Below are 15985 nucleotides of genomic sequence, written 5' to 3'. Positions count from 1 at the left end.
GTCGTGCCGTTTGTCGCATGTAACTGTGTTGGCATCCGCAGGTAAGCTTGTATACGCCGTGGCTGCTAAACGGATCCTCTGAGTTAGTGTTAGTTCTTAGTTTTCGCCCTAGATTGTTCAATGTTTTGAACGCTGTGTTAATGTTGTATTTCTTAAAGAGGTTTGCCAATTTATATATCGATTTTTCAGCATATGTCATAGTCGTCCAGGTGATATTATTTTCCTTTTCATTATTTCTTTTTGGTTCTCCATGCGTCCTTCTGCGCTTATTTACTAGTGCTTTTTTATATCCGTTGTTTGCAGCAATGTTATACATATATTACTTGAAGCTCTCCCTTATATGCTTCTTGTGTAAAAGGTGTTCTTCCAAGTCTATGTACCAAATGCGTTAATGCTGCACTTTTATGCTGTTGGGGACGATTTAGGGTATTATGTATTATATGTTTTAGTTAAACCTTTTGCCAAATTTATCGTGAGGTCTAGATAGTTAATTCCACCGTCTTTTTCGGTTTCCATTGTGAATTTTATATTCCCGTGCTACTTGTTCAGGTACTCCAGTACAAGCTCTTCGTTATTAGTAGTTAATATGCGTTATTATGACATCCATATCTAGCATAAAATGACACGCCTAATTTGAACTTTTCTTCCAGATTTTGCATGAACACTTCCATAAGAATGCCTGATGTGGGGCTTGCCATTCCAAGGCCGTTTGTTTGTCTATATATTTTATTGTTGAATTGAAAATAGTTTTAACGTAAAGTGGTTCTTAGCGTATTTGTGATTTGCATACTTTTCACCTTGTTTGTTTGTATTATGAACTATTGTTGAGCTAACTATGTCCAAACTCTCCGATAGTGGTTCTTTTGTGTTAGGTATTGCATATACGTCCCTTAGCTCCACAGTATCTTTTAGTATCATTTTTAAATATTTGGACAGTTTCTAACATATTGGAACGGATTTAAAATTAAAGTTAGGCCTCATCGGAGTGTCCAGCTTGTGGATTTTTGGTAGCGCAATCAGTGGAGGTCAAACGACTAGAATTACTTTTACCTGCCACAGTCAGCTACACAAATCGATCAGTAAAAACCTGAATGAACACAGAACATACACTTAAATATACACAAGCAACAGTTTTAACAATACCTGCTCATGTACCTACGAACTATAAAAACAAGACAAACAACAAGAAGAGATCAGAACGAAAATCGACACTGATGATGGCACAACGCCGAAACCGGTTTATCTCGAAACCAAATTTGACAAGGGATGATGGAAAATTGTTCCAATATACATCATTTATCCACCCTGTCGGAAAATCAACAAAACAAAATAAGGTTATAGTTCCTCAATAACTTGTCTATGCCTTGTCGATAACAAACCGATAACAAATCGAAACCCTTAAAAAATGGATGATACGTCAGTCGATAAAAATATCATCAATGCCGTCTGTTATCGATAACATACCGTTAACCTTTCAAAACTAAGCATTAACACACCGTTCGGCTTTGGTTTCTCATCTTGCCGTTGCTCTCCCCAATTTTTCTTTTCCGTGCCTTTCCCTTCCTTTATACGTCTATAAACACTTAGGAAAAACTTGACAGGCTCCACATGACAGAATTTATTTTGTTATTCTCACACAAACATAGTCGGGTAGTGGAACGTGAGATTCCGTGAGCTGCTTTTCACCGGCTAATATCAGAGAATTTAAACACAATGAGAAGGCGTTATTTTGGCATCCACTGCTTACGATCCATTTGCATGTGTCACGTCTTGCACTTCACCACTATTCCCCAAATTCATGTTAACTTAACAGGGTGCAAGACGTAACAGAAAATTCTCTTAACGATTTCCGCTGTTCGTCTGTTACCAAAAAATCTCTAATCAGAGCAAATATATTGGAAATTTGAATTTTTTGATTTTTTGTAAATAAATTATGATGGTTGGAAGGTTGAAGTCTTCGGCACAACCGAAGACAGTCCTGTCCTTACTTGTTTTTTTTTATATTCAAAGTGTGAATTTGAATCTGTGCCTATGATTCAGGGCAAAACAAAAACAAAAGTGCTACAAGTGTATAGGGGTTGAGCAGCTCCGATGTAAAGATATATTTTGACAAGTATAAAATACATTATTCAGTCAACAAATATAGTCAAAAAAGATTCAGAAAGCTGAATTAAAAATTATTATAAATTTTTGATCTCCTAAAGTAAACACATTTGATTCAAATATGATTCCAAAATGTGGTTGAAAAAATATATTCAGTGTTTGATCATCTAAAGTATTCATATTTGATTATTTCTTTTGTTCAATTGTATGGTAACTCATTATTTTGTCAGAAAGAATAATCAAATTATATTGATATGTAGGGAAATTGAAAATTTAATCACCTAAATGGTGAGTGGGTATAAACAAACCTAGATTGGTATATATGTACACACATATATTCCTAAACTAAAGATCAGCCTACACCCCCATTTCCCACCCACTTCATTGATACCAATATATCCATGCATAAGCTAACAAATGTTTGTAGATACACATGTTCAAATAAAAGACAAATTGTTTCAATCAACCACTTCCTACAAAAACTATTCTTACGCACAAGCATATGTACAAATCTATGTTCATATGTAAGCTAAGAAATATTTTTATATTCGCATGTTGACAAACAAAACAAAATTCACTTCAACCATCCAACCATACGCACAAGCACACATACATATGTACATATGTATGCTCATGTTTTGTATGTAAATCGCAAAATCCTGAAAACTAGCTTCCTCTTGATTTTTCATTCATAAATGCTTCTTCTTAAGTTGTCCGAATTGGTGATAGAATTCGGCAACATAGCATTTTGCAATTCGGCAACATGGCATTTGATAAAATCGTCAGAAGACAAATTTTTGCGATTTTATAAATTCCAATTTCGATGCATATTGGGGGTATTCATTATGACGAGCATAACTACTTTCATAACCCCGCACTTTTCCTATGAAATAATACCAAACTATTTATAAGCCTGTATGAAAGTACTAATATGGTAGTAAAAAATGCAAATAGACATGCACAGATATTGCCTAGTAAATGTCCACTAACATATTAGCAATATAATCTAAAAATTTCCATCCATTGTTCATATAAATTATTGCAAATAATTTTCTCATATCCTGAATTGCCGAGTTGTCACAGCTTATGGACATTTTTATTTGCTATTTGAAGCCCCCTATCATATTCTGCCGAAAAATTGTTCGCGCAGTCACGCAGCCAAATTTGCAGCAACTGTGTTGCAGTTGTAACATAAGAGTGGTGTTTTACCCGTTTCTGGCCCGAATTCGCACTGTGACGTCATACTGTATATGCTGACTTGTTTATCACATGTCAGTACAAAGTAAGAATTTTACATTATTTTCATAGATAAAAATTAATATATGGGAGCGGCGAAATAAATTAAAGTAATTTTGCGAAGAAATATAACATTATTTCGCAAAAGAGCAATAAATTCGTTTATTTTAATTTTATAATAAATTCCCCTTTTAGCTGTGAGTTATTAAAGGTATAAACGGCAACACTTTTAACCACCGACGACACATAATTTGGCTCATGCCTATTGTATTTCGTCGGCTAATTGCTACGAGCATTGATATTTACATATCCATGGCCGTATACGCGGATTGCCATAATTGATTTGGTCGCTTCATAACGCGGAAAGCGACAAGTTGTTTTATTAATAACTTAAGACACTGCCACAGCATCAAAGCGACCAAGCTTTTCATACATGTCTGCCTTTAATTGGAGTATTATTGAATATGTATATATGTATGCACATTTGTACTTTTTTGCTTTGGTTTGTATTTTCATACATATATATTCAATGATACAATGCTCAACATCTGATCAACAGGCACATGTCTTTTGTGTATTGTTGGTCTTATTTACATATTTAAGGGTTGATTTGAGGCAGGTCAAATGTATTTAAGTTTGACTTGGCTTATCAAACCTGCCTTTGAAAATATTCAAGTACATTGTACTGAATAACACATATAAAATGCTTTAGGAAATTTCTTTATAGGTACCTCCCCTCCCACCCATAGTCCAAATAATAACTAAATAATTGTTTATTAATTCAATTGTTATCAAATATTTTATTTATTTAAATTTTTCAATTTATTAATAATTCATACTTCATGGTTAATATGCATACATTTTATGCAAATTAACGTTTTATAAATATGCAATGGATTTCGTGTGCACAGAAATTCCAAGTGTGCAAATGCCGTCGGCAAAACACTATTTGCATGCATATTTCAATTTGCATACATTTTCCTAACATTTTAATTTATTAACAAAAAGGGATGGGATAATTCATAAATGTATGATTAATTTACATACATTTCATGAAAGGGCATATTTTGGGTATATGAATAGGTTTTTGTTTGTAAAGAAATAAGCAAAATTTCTGCAATTTGCATCAACATAAAAAAAGCAAATATATTGCTATTATTATATTAATTAAGTTCAAATTCGTATTAAATCATAAAACAAGCAAATATATTGCTACAAGTAATAAAATTTAAATTTAATTAATCCTACTAAATACCTATATTCCCACAAAGAAATCATATTAAGAGAAAATCCAGAGAATTTATACACCAGCTGAAACTGTTGACAGAGAATTTTCTGCTGTTAACTGGTTAACATTGAAATTGGATTGTGTGTGGTGAAGTGCAAGACGTGTTCACATGCAAAAAAGTTGGAATCTAGCAAAAACGCCTTCTCATTGTGTTTAAATTCTCTGATAAAACTTTGAAATTTGTGTGTGTTGTAAGAAAATGTGTTCAATGTTTTGGTTTCATTTTGATTTTGCCATCTTCTTTTGACAATCCGTACTCCAGTGAAATGAAAGACATAAAATCAGCTGATTAGATGAGCCAACCATATAGTTCAGCCATGCGTAACTGACGTTTAAGTATACTCAATAAACACACTTTACAATGTTGCATTTGCAGTTTGAAACAATTTATTACGCAATTTTTTTAAATTGGCAATTTATTATTACAATTTATTATATGACAAATTGCGTAATAAATTGCCCAAATAGTATAAATTGCCAATTTGGTGTGTGTTTGAACCTAGTATAATACTCCAATTAAAGGCAGACATGTATAAAAAGCTTGGTCGCTTTGATGCTGTGGCAGTGTCTTAAGTTATTAATAAAACAACTTGTCGCTTTCCGCGTTATGAAGCGACCAAATCAATTATGGCAATCCGCGTATACGGCCATGTATATGTAAATATCAATGCTCGTAGCAATTAGCCGACGAAATACAATAGGCACGAGCCAAATTATGTGTCGTCGGTGGTTAAAAGTGTTGCCGTTTATACCTTTAATAACTCACAGCTAAAAGGGGAATTTAATATAAAATTAAAATAAACGAATTTATTGCTCTTTTGCGAAATAATGTTATATTTCTTCGCAAAATTACTTTAATTTATTTCGCCGCTCCCATATATTAATTTTTATCTATGAAAATAATGTAAAATTCTTACTTTGTACTGACATGTGATAAACAAGTCAGCATATACAGTATGACGTCACAGTGCGAATTCGGGCCAGAAACGGGTAAAACACCACTCTTATGTAGCAACTGCAACACAGTTGCTGCAAATTTGGCTGCGTGACTGCGCGAACAATTTTTCGGCAGAATATGATAGGGGGTTTCAAATAGCAAATAAAAATGTCCATAAGCTTTGACAACTCGGCAATTCAGGATATGAGAAAATTATTTGCAATAATTTATATCAGGCATGCTTAACCAACGAACCGATATCATTTCGTTACGATAATTAACGTTAATAAACGAAAAAAAGTCATTTCGTTTCGTTTATTAACGTTAAGAACGTCAAATTAACGAAGTGATTTTGCTTCGTTTTCTGCCATATCAAAACGAAATCAAATCGTTTATGTTGATTATTAATTTCAAACTATGCTGGCAAAGCTGATTGATGGCGGAGTCATTAAAGGTGAAGGCATTAGCCAAGCTGATTGCAACTTTTCTCATGAATTTTGACAGTACGAACATTTCTCAGAGTATTTTGACATTACCACCAACGAATTACACAAACAAATTACATGGAGTTCGTGTGTATGTCCGCTCGCTGTTAGCACCTTACTGGCTTCACCATGGCTATAGCATTGCCAGCACAATTCAAACTTTAAGTATCACGTTTTTGTTAACGTTTTTACCGTTAACGAAAGCTTTTCGTTTCGGTTAAAAACGAGATACAATTTATCTTGATAATTCCTTTATCGATAATATTTCGAAGTGTTTCAACGGAAACGGTGGAAATTTTTTGATAAACGATTAGCTTAACGTTAAGGTGCATCCCTGATTTATATGAACAATGGATGGAAAGTTTTAGATTATATAGTTAATATGTTAGTGGACAATTACTAGGCAATATCTGTGCATGTTTATTTGCATTTTTTACTACCATATTAGTACTTTCATACAGGCTTATAAATAGTTTGGTATTATTTCATAGGAAAGTGCGGGGTTATGAAAGTAGTTATGCTCGTCATAATGAATACCCCCAATATGCATCGAAGTTGGAATTTATAAAATCGCAAAAATTTGTCTTTTGACGATTTTATCAAATGCCATGTTGCCGAATTCTATCACCAATTCGGACAACTTAAGAAGCATTTATGAATGAAAAATCAAGAGGAATCTTGTTTTCAGGATTTTGCGATTTACATACAAAACATGAGCATACATATGTACATATGTATGTGTGCTTGTGCGTATGGTTGGATGGTTGAAGTGAATTTTGTTTTGTTTGTCAACATGCGAATATAAAAATATTTCTTAGCTTACATATGAACATAGATTTGTACATATGCTTGTGCGTAAGAATAGTTTTTGTAGGAAGTGGTTGATTGAAACAGTTTGTCTTTTATTTGAACATGTGAATGTACAAACATTTTTTAGCTTATGCATGGATATATTGGTATCAATGAAGTGGGTGGGAAATGGGGGTGTAGGCTGATCTTTAGTTTAGGAATATATGTGTGTACATATATACCAATCTAGGTTTGTTTATACCCACTCACCATTTAGGTGATTAAATTTTCAATTTCCCTACATATTAATATAATTTGATTACTCTTTCTGACAAAATAATGAGTTACCATACAATTGAACAAAAGAAATTATCAAATATGAATACTTTAGATGATCAAACACTGAATATATTTTTTCAACCACATTTTGGAATCATATTTGAATCAAATGTGTTTACTTTAGGAGATCAAAAATTTATAATAATTTTTAATTCAGTTTCTGAATCTTTTTTGACTATATTTGTTGACTGAATAATGTATTTTATACTTGTCAAAATATTTCTTTACATCGGAGCTGCTCAACCCCTATACACTTGTAGCACTTTTGTTTTTGTTTTGCCCTGAATCATAGGCACAGATTCAAATTCACACTTTGAATATAAAAAAAAACAAGTAAGGACAGGACTGTCTTCGTCTGTGCCGAAGACTTCAACCTTCCAACCATCATAATTTATTTACAAAAAATCAGAGAATTAAATTTGCAATATACTTGCTCTGATCAGAGAATTTTTTGGTAACAGACGAACAGAGAAAATCGTTAAGAGAATTTTCTGTTACGTCTTGCACCCTGTTAAGTTAACATGAATTTGGGGAATAGTGGTGAAGTGCAAGACGTGTCACATGCAAATGGATCGTAAGCAGTGGATGCCAAAAAAACGCCTTCTCATTGTGTTTAAATTCTCTGGTCTTATTTACATATTTAAGGGTTGATTTGAGGCAGGTCAAATGTATTTAAGTTTGACTTGGCTTATCAAACCTGCCTTTGAAAATATTCAAGTACATAGGTACTTACATCATTGTACTGAATAACACATATAAAATGCTTTAGGAAATTTCTTTATAGGTACCTCCCCTCCCACCCATAGTCCAAATAATAACTAAATAATTTTTTATTAATTCAATTGTTATCAAATATTTTATTTATTTCAATTTTTCAATTTTTAATAATTCATACTTCATGGTTAATATGCATACATTTTATGCAAATTAACGTTTTATAAAAATGCAATGGATTTCGTGTGCACAGAAATTCCAAGTGTGCAAATGCCGTCGGCAAAACACTATTTGCATGCATATTTCAATTTGCATACATTTTCCTAACATTTTAATTTATTAACAAAAAGGGATGGGATAATTCATAAATGTATGATTAATTTACATACATTTCATGAAAGGGCATATTTTGGGTATATGAATAGGTTTTTGTTTGTAAAGAAATAAGCAAAATTTCTGCAATTTGCATCAACATAAAACAAGCAAATATATTGCTATTATTATATTAATTAAGTTCAAATTCATATTAAATAATAAAACAAGCAAATATATTGCTACAAGTAATAAAATTTAAATTTAATTAATCCTACTAAATACCTATATTCCCACAAAGAAAGCATATTAAGAGAAAATCCAGAGAACTTATACACCAGCTGAAACTGTAGACAGAGAATTTTCTGCTGTTAGCAGGTTAACATTGAAATTGGATTGTGTGTGGTGAAGTGCAAGACGTGTTCACATGCAAAAAAGTTGGAATCTAGCAAAAACGCCTTCTCATTGTGTTTAAATTCTCTGCTAATATGCATTGCGCTGAACAAGTGTGGGCCACAAGCGAAATGTTGACCGTGTAGATTGTGTGCTAGTCGTTACAAAATATTTCCAATGGAAAGTAAAGAATAGCCTTTGATGAGATTTATAATTTCTGCGAATTCCCCTTCTCTTTTAAAAGAGGTAGACTGCCCGCCCGTAGGAATTTGAAAAAAGCCCAGAAATTGATTCGATTTGTAGTGGATAAGATGCTTGGTATTTTGTGGGATGAAAGCAGTGCTGGTCTACCAAACCAATGCGGGATCAGCATCTCCAACTTGTTTACTTCGTTGCGTTTCATTGAATGACTTCTCTATATTTAACTACTGTGGCACTCCTAATTTCTCTCTTTTACCATCTCTTTAAACTTAAAAACAAAATCGATTTCTCTTTAACTCTTACATGCGATCCATCAGGCAATTTCTTATCACTACTCACTACACTAAATATTCACATATATGTATGTATACTAACGCGCTCTGTGTTAAAAAAGATAAGATGGGCTCTCTTTATCTTTATTTCGCCACCTTCGGCCTTAATTCATATTTTTTAATGAGAGTGCAATTTTATGCCGGCAAATCAACCATCTACAGTTATAAACAATTCAGTTGTGAACCGCACAAGGTGCATATTTGATAGCGTAGTATGTAAATATTGGACTAAAATGAGATCAAAATACTTCATCGGTTTCTGTGTGTTATTATTCCATGTGTTTGCTAGCGCTACAGCAGCTAATATCTTAAGTTTAATCGAGGTATTAGAGCCGGATCAACAAATTTGGTATATTTGAGTGAAAATAATTTTAGTTTGGCTATAATAACACAAAGTGCAATGTAAATTCTAATCTTTACTTTTAACTCATAGGTACGATGCACTTTTCAAAGGTCTCATTGGCAGAGGGCATACACTTACGGTTGTGAGCGGCAATGCAAGACCGACCAAGTCATCACATATAACACAAATTCATTTGGATGAAATAGCAAAAACATTGAGACAAAACAATTCGCCTAAACTGTTTTCGAATACTTGGTTGAGTCCGTTTGAACAACTTTTTTATTGGTATGATCGACAAATGAAAATTTGCCAAAGTGTACTTTCCTCTGATGGGCTGCAGGAATTAATTGAATTGGCCCCCAGCCAATCAGAGGAGCAGCAACCATATGATTTGATTTTATATGACGCAACATATGGACCCTCGTGTTTATTACTGCTAACGGAGCTTTTCAAAAATGTGCCCATTGTGGGAGTAAGTGCATCGCAGATAACTCCAGATTTGTTGAGTGTGGCCAGAGGCTCGCAAGTGCAACCCGCCACGGTTCCGCATTTTCTCACTGCGCACAGTGAAAATATGAACTTTTTTGTGCGTCTTCATAACACAATTATTTACGCGATGGGTGATTTGTGAGTCGTTTTGCTTATTTAATGAATACTCACATACATATACATATATACATTTGTTTATTCACATTAGGGTGTGTTGGTTTTAAGCCGATTTTTTTGTACATAGATGAACATCGAAGGCATAATTAGAAGATGCAAATATTTCTCTTAAAGCGAAACTCCATAAAGTAAATTCGAAGCTTAAAACAGTAATAGTTTAAGACAGATTACGATGAAATTTGCCATAACTTTGTTATCTCAGCCGAGAAATGTTCTTCAACAAATTTTAATTTTCTATATCCGATACTATCGGATCCAGAAGATGTTATCCTAACCTATAATTTTCTTGAAAGCAAATCAAACATTTTTAGAAACCATGGAACCATTGAAGCCCCACTATGGTTTCAGCAAAAAAAATAATCCATCGTGTTCAAACCTTTCTCTTAATTTTGGGGGCTATAATTTGCTGGATACCACCTGCGAGTTTTATGTTAACAATTGAAGCCCATAGTTCCGAACAAAGCTGGTATTCGCCCCATTAATTGGTACGCAGCGACCTCGTTTTCTTAATATTGTATATATACCCCAAATTTTTTTATAGAATAACCGATTGTATAAGTCAAGCTTAAGATTCTTAGCCATTTAGGGCAGCCTGGTTGTTAATGAAGATCGCGACATTGGTCTTGGAGATCTTGTTGTTTTCTTAAAAAATCTAGCTGCCTTATGATATAGCTGCTCTTCCTATGATAAAGCCCCAGTTCCTTTCCTCATTTTTGAGCCAGCTGTATAGACTGTAATGTCCTTTCCACTATTTAAGCCATTCAACCATTCCCTTTCGGGAGGATACCTTATATTTTGTACATGTAAAACATTACTACCGGCTACCGTACTAGCCGGACGTTAGTCAGGTTTTTACACCGTTTAAGCGATGTCTTGCTATGTCATCTGATATCGTTGCCTCAGCAGAGTCGGCTGATTTCCACATGTTGGATTCCCATATTTTGAGAGCCACACATGCAGACGGACCAAGTGAAAAATTGCTTTTAAAACTGCTTGAGGTGCGCCGCTCATTCCATGCCCGCCTTTGCCCATTTACAATATTAATTGATTTCTTTTTAGTTCCAGACTAGAGCGCCATGTGTTAGTATCGGTCGAATGACTACACACTTACCATGGATGATATGCTGCAATAGTCCACAATTCTCCTCAAAGACCATTTTGCAGGTATAATACGCAGCTAGAGTTTTTTTGATCTCTCCTCGAATTCTCAAAATTCCTTTACCAGCTAAATTAGGAGTCGAACATTTAGCCCCGATATTTGGCTTCAGAGGATAGATTTATCGTTATACAGTTTAGTTTCCGCTATTTGAGGAAAGGAAATAGATTAGGATAACTTATTCAAATTCGTGAAAACACCATAGTTAAAACAATTTTTCTTATAAGTTTTCGAGTTTTGTATGAGTTGATCTAACGTAAGTATGCATAAGAAAAAATATTGCTTATAAATGACACACCCTGATGCACATACACATAAACATATATACAAACACGAATTTGCTCTTTTATTGGGCGCTTTCAGCGAACGCATCTGTTGATCCATCGTGGAGTGATAATTTTCTGAACGTATCGTTGAGTATTTTTGATCCCAACGTTTGGGATTTTACACCAAATTACTGAGCATCAAAGCTTAATTAGAGGGCCCCGCGTGTTTGGTTTTAAATTTGTGTTCAAATTTACATACATATATTAGCAACAGAGATTAATGAGGTGCTGAAATACCATTTGAATTCAATAAAATATTTAACAAGTAAATGATAGGCATGGTTTCCCCACTTCCAGTCAAGAAATGTCTCATAACCAAGAAAAATAATATACTGAATTGAAATAAAAAGCTACAGAAACTACCCCGTAAACTGAATCTGTAGTTCAAAATAAGTTAATTTCTACTGCATTCTGAACTACTAATAGTTCGCCATCACATGTCACCTACCCAGATTGCGCATTCACGAGTTCAAAATTGCTTCGTTCTGCGCATCTAGGTCATAGTTGACTCTTGAGCGAATAAAAAAAAGAGCGAGAAAAAAAGAGCTAAACGAAAATAGTCGTACGTCATAAAAACAGCTGATCTAATGTTTACATGCGCAATGCGCAATTTTCTTGTGTGATTTGTGGTTCGCCATCTATATGTTTTACATGTTTTCAGGGCTGCCTCTACCATAACGCGAACCACATAGGGCACCAATTCTAGGGGGCACCAAATTCGATAAACACTTTTGTACTAAAAATCCGTTTTGCAAAAAAAAAGCAGCTTTATGTAACTAAGAAATTTTTGGAGGACATGCGATCAGACTCAGGTTTCGAAAAAATCGTGGTTGATGCGAAAACAGTCGCTGAGGATCTTGGTGTGATTACTAATTTTGAACCATCGAAAAGACCACGGAAAAGGACAAAACAATTTTCGTATGAAAATGAAAAGCAAAAATTCAAAATAAATTTTTACTTTTCTATTTTGGATACTGCTATCAATTCCATCGACGAGCGATTTCTGCAACTGAAAAATATGAACTCTGTTTTTGGATTTTTGAGCGATGTCCACAATTTGTTGAATGAGAGTAAAGAAACAATTTTGAAAAGTTGGCAGAATCTAGAAAAAGCTGTAACATTCAATGAATCGAAAGATATAGATGCTGCAGATTTATGTGATGAATTACAAGCTATCGCACGAAGAGTCCCAGAGTCATTCAAACCTCTTGATGTTCTTAATTATATTTTACAGCACAACTTGTTTGGTCTCATGCCCAATTTAGTTGTAGCTATACGTACCAATGTCGGTTGCGAGTGGCGAGCGTAGCTTTTCGAAACTGAAATTAATCAAAACGTACTTGCGTTCGACCATGACTCAAGAAAGACTATAGCTATCAATAGAGCAGGAAATCGCGCAAAAATTAGATTTAAATAAAGTTATATGAACTTTCTCTGAGTTTAAGGCGCGGAAAATGAACTTTTAGTAAACTCTTAAGATAATTAAAAATACTTTTGTGTGTTATATTTTCGTTCTTTTGTTGAAAAAACTATATTTAATATGCAAAAGAAATATTTTTTTTGTTTTATTGACACTAAGTTTGAATTTAATATTTCTTTCTATAAATACGGGAGAAAGGGGTCGAAAATTATAACTCGCCCAGTGCCCCAAATTCCCTTGAGCCGGCCATGCATGTTTTCAACTGGCGAATTTAACATTGCGATGTCCTAGGCGGTGGAAATTGTCTCCGTTGCTTTAACTTTTCACTAGTTCCTAACTATATACATATACATATCTTGTTGGTACTTTTTCGATAGTTACGTACTGGTGGAATAGTGTTGAGAAAGAGGCATACTTAAATGTCGCCGCAGCTCGTTAAAGCTGGTAGCAGTTTTTTTTTGTCGATTTTGTAACTGAAAATCTTAACGAACTAATACTTATTTGGCACTCTAGGTCCAGTTCTGAACCAGAATTTTGTACCACTAGTTACTGACTTCCCTTGAGGGTAATTAAGTAATATCATAAGAAGTTAGAATTGGCTCCTCTTGTTTTGGTACAGTTTTTCTTACATTCTTTGGTCATATGCCCCATATATTTAAGCTCCGCGGTCAATTATCTATTTTAATTTTATTTATGAATCAAATTTGATTACAAATTTTTTTCAGTGTATAATGTTTTTGAATAATTTTTAGTTGTCAAATTGTTAGTGTACATTTTTTTATCATACACAAGTGCCTGAGCTTCATACGGGAGTGCTTTTTCTTGGACTTTCATAAGAAATTCAAGCATTTTCATGATTCGAAATTATATGTGAGGGCATATGGGAGTGCTATGAAATTTTTTTTTTATATTTAAAGTGTGAATTTGAATCTGTGCCTGTGATTCAGGGCAAAACAAAAACAAAAGTGCTACAAGTGTTTTGGGGGGAGCAGCTCTGGATAAAATGTTTCCTCTTAATTCGATAGTGAGTGTGAAATATAGTTTATGAAATCCTTTTCCTTAAAATTTAACGATAACTATTTCATTGGGCAGTTGGCTGAACTCACCGTTCAGAGCACAAATTTTCTATGACTCAACTGACGGAAACATGATTGCAACGTATCAACAAAAATGGTTTTCGCTGAAAGCGCCCATTATAAATTTTTATTTCTCCCAAAAGCTTTCGTAAGTACGTAGTGACAAGTGTTCAAGAGGCAATGTTAGCAAAGAGCGAGTGGCTAAAAGAAGCTCAAATAAAACCAAAGTTAGAAAATATCATTGAACGCATTAAAGTGGTACTGGTCAATAGCCATCCATCAATCGACTATGTACATTCCTTACCACCAAACGTAGTCGAGGTAGGCGGTCTACAATTTGATAATTTCAATCGCGCAGTCTCCGTGGATATTCAAACTTTTATAGATAACTCGAAAGGTGTTTTCGTTATAACTATTAGTGATGTGGAAAGCCCTCACGTCATTGAAACTGTCACACAAACCGTAGATAAATTTCCGGAATATGGTTTTATATGGGGCGCAGAGAAGGGATCCCTGCCTGCCGTTGGCAGCAGAGCAAATCTTTTTGTGGGAAAATGGCTGAAGAGAAGCGTTGTTTTGGGTAAGAACATTAGTTAGAAGAAAAACATAAATTTAAAATGAATTTCCTTTTTCTATATCGAATTGTTTACGCAGCGCAACATAAAGTGAGAGCTCTTATTACAACAGGCAGTCACATGGAGATCCAAGAAGCGGTTTACCACGGCGTACCAGTTATCGCAATATCACATGGGCTCGATAATGTAAAATTCTAATGTAATATGTTTTTATTACACTTGAAATCAATTTATTTTCTCACATGTAGATTGCTCAACATGCCCAAGACTTGGGTTTCGGTATAAAGGTTGATCTTAGAGTAGACCCCGGTATGCTTACAAACGCTATACAAGTTCTAACATCGGACGGAAACTTCTCAGAAATTGCAAAATCCCGTCAATTGGCCTTTAGAATTCGGCCGCAACATCCTCTTGATACCGCTCTTTGGTGGATTGAGCATGTCATAGCCAATCCTATTGAGACTGGTTATATCTTTTCACAAGCGGTAGCAGAAACGAGCTTCTTTGTTCTCCATTCCTTGGATGTCATGGCTGTATTCGCTTTCACGTTCGCTATGTTCTTAATAAACAGCTATATTGTGTTTAAGCAGCTTAAGGAAAGTTGTAAACCGAAGAAACAAACTGAAAACTCTGTTAAAACTATAAGCTCAAACCGCAAACCGAAGAAGGCAGAGCGTAATAAGAAAAAAAGCGAGTGAAGTAGTTATCTAAGTAAGGGGTGTCTTATCACAAATATAATTAAATAATGGTTGACTCACAAGTTTGTGGGTTCACGAAGAATCAATTTGTTATTTACTGGTTTAAAAAATATATATTCTTATATTTAAACTTAAATAATGTGTATTAGGCTGGGTCGACAAAAAGTTGTAAAAAAACGCTTCTTAATTTGAATATTAAGTTGAGGGGATTCTTCTAATGTCCGTTTAAACTCTGAATTCGTGAAAGAGATTTATTAAATGGCTTCCTTTAGAGTTGCAATATATGTTTCAATCATCCTTAAATTAGAATTTTCTCATTGGCCCATTACAGACACTTGTATCTATGCGAAAGAATGCGCCTTAAATTATGTATAACCTATATATATATATAAATCAAATTCTGTGCGTGTGTGTGTGTATGTTCGCTATGGAAACGTATTACCAACACTTCAATCATCACCAAATTTTGGTTATAGGTTCCTTCGATCAACGGGAAGGTTTTCGGCAAAAAATAATTTCGATAAATAAAAGGGTTGTGGCACCTCCCATACAAATGCAATCTTTGGTACTGCATAACTTTGAAGGTATACACGCAA

The 15985-nt window shown here is 34.2% G+C and overlaps 1 protein-coding gene across 1 annotated transcript; it reads left to right on the top strand.

Annotated features, from left to right (window-relative positions):
* Window positions 1–9288: 9288 nt before the first annotated feature.
* Ugt305A1 (UDP-glycosyltransferase family 305 member A1) lies at window positions 9289–15528 on the top strand. Its single transcript, XM_067790580.1, has 5 exons — window positions 9289–9478; window positions 9563–10099; window positions 14260–14696; window positions 14771–14877; window positions 14940–15528. Exons 1-5 carry the CDS (start codon window positions 9363–9365, stop codon window positions 15387–15389), a joined length of 1647 nt encoding a protein of 548 aa, XP_067646681.1. The 5' UTR covers window positions 9289–9362; the 3' UTR covers window positions 15390–15528.
* Window positions 15529–15985: the final 457 nt, after the last annotated feature.

Source organism: Eurosta solidaginis, chromosome 5, assembly GCF_040869045.1.
Source record: "Eurosta solidaginis isolate ZX-2024a chromosome 5, ASM4086904v1, whole genome shotgun sequence".
Taxonomy (NCBI): domain Eukaryota; kingdom Metazoa; phylum Arthropoda; class Insecta; order Diptera; family Tephritidae; genus Eurosta; species Eurosta solidaginis.
This window is presented reverse-complemented; position numbering and strand designations above follow the sequence as displayed.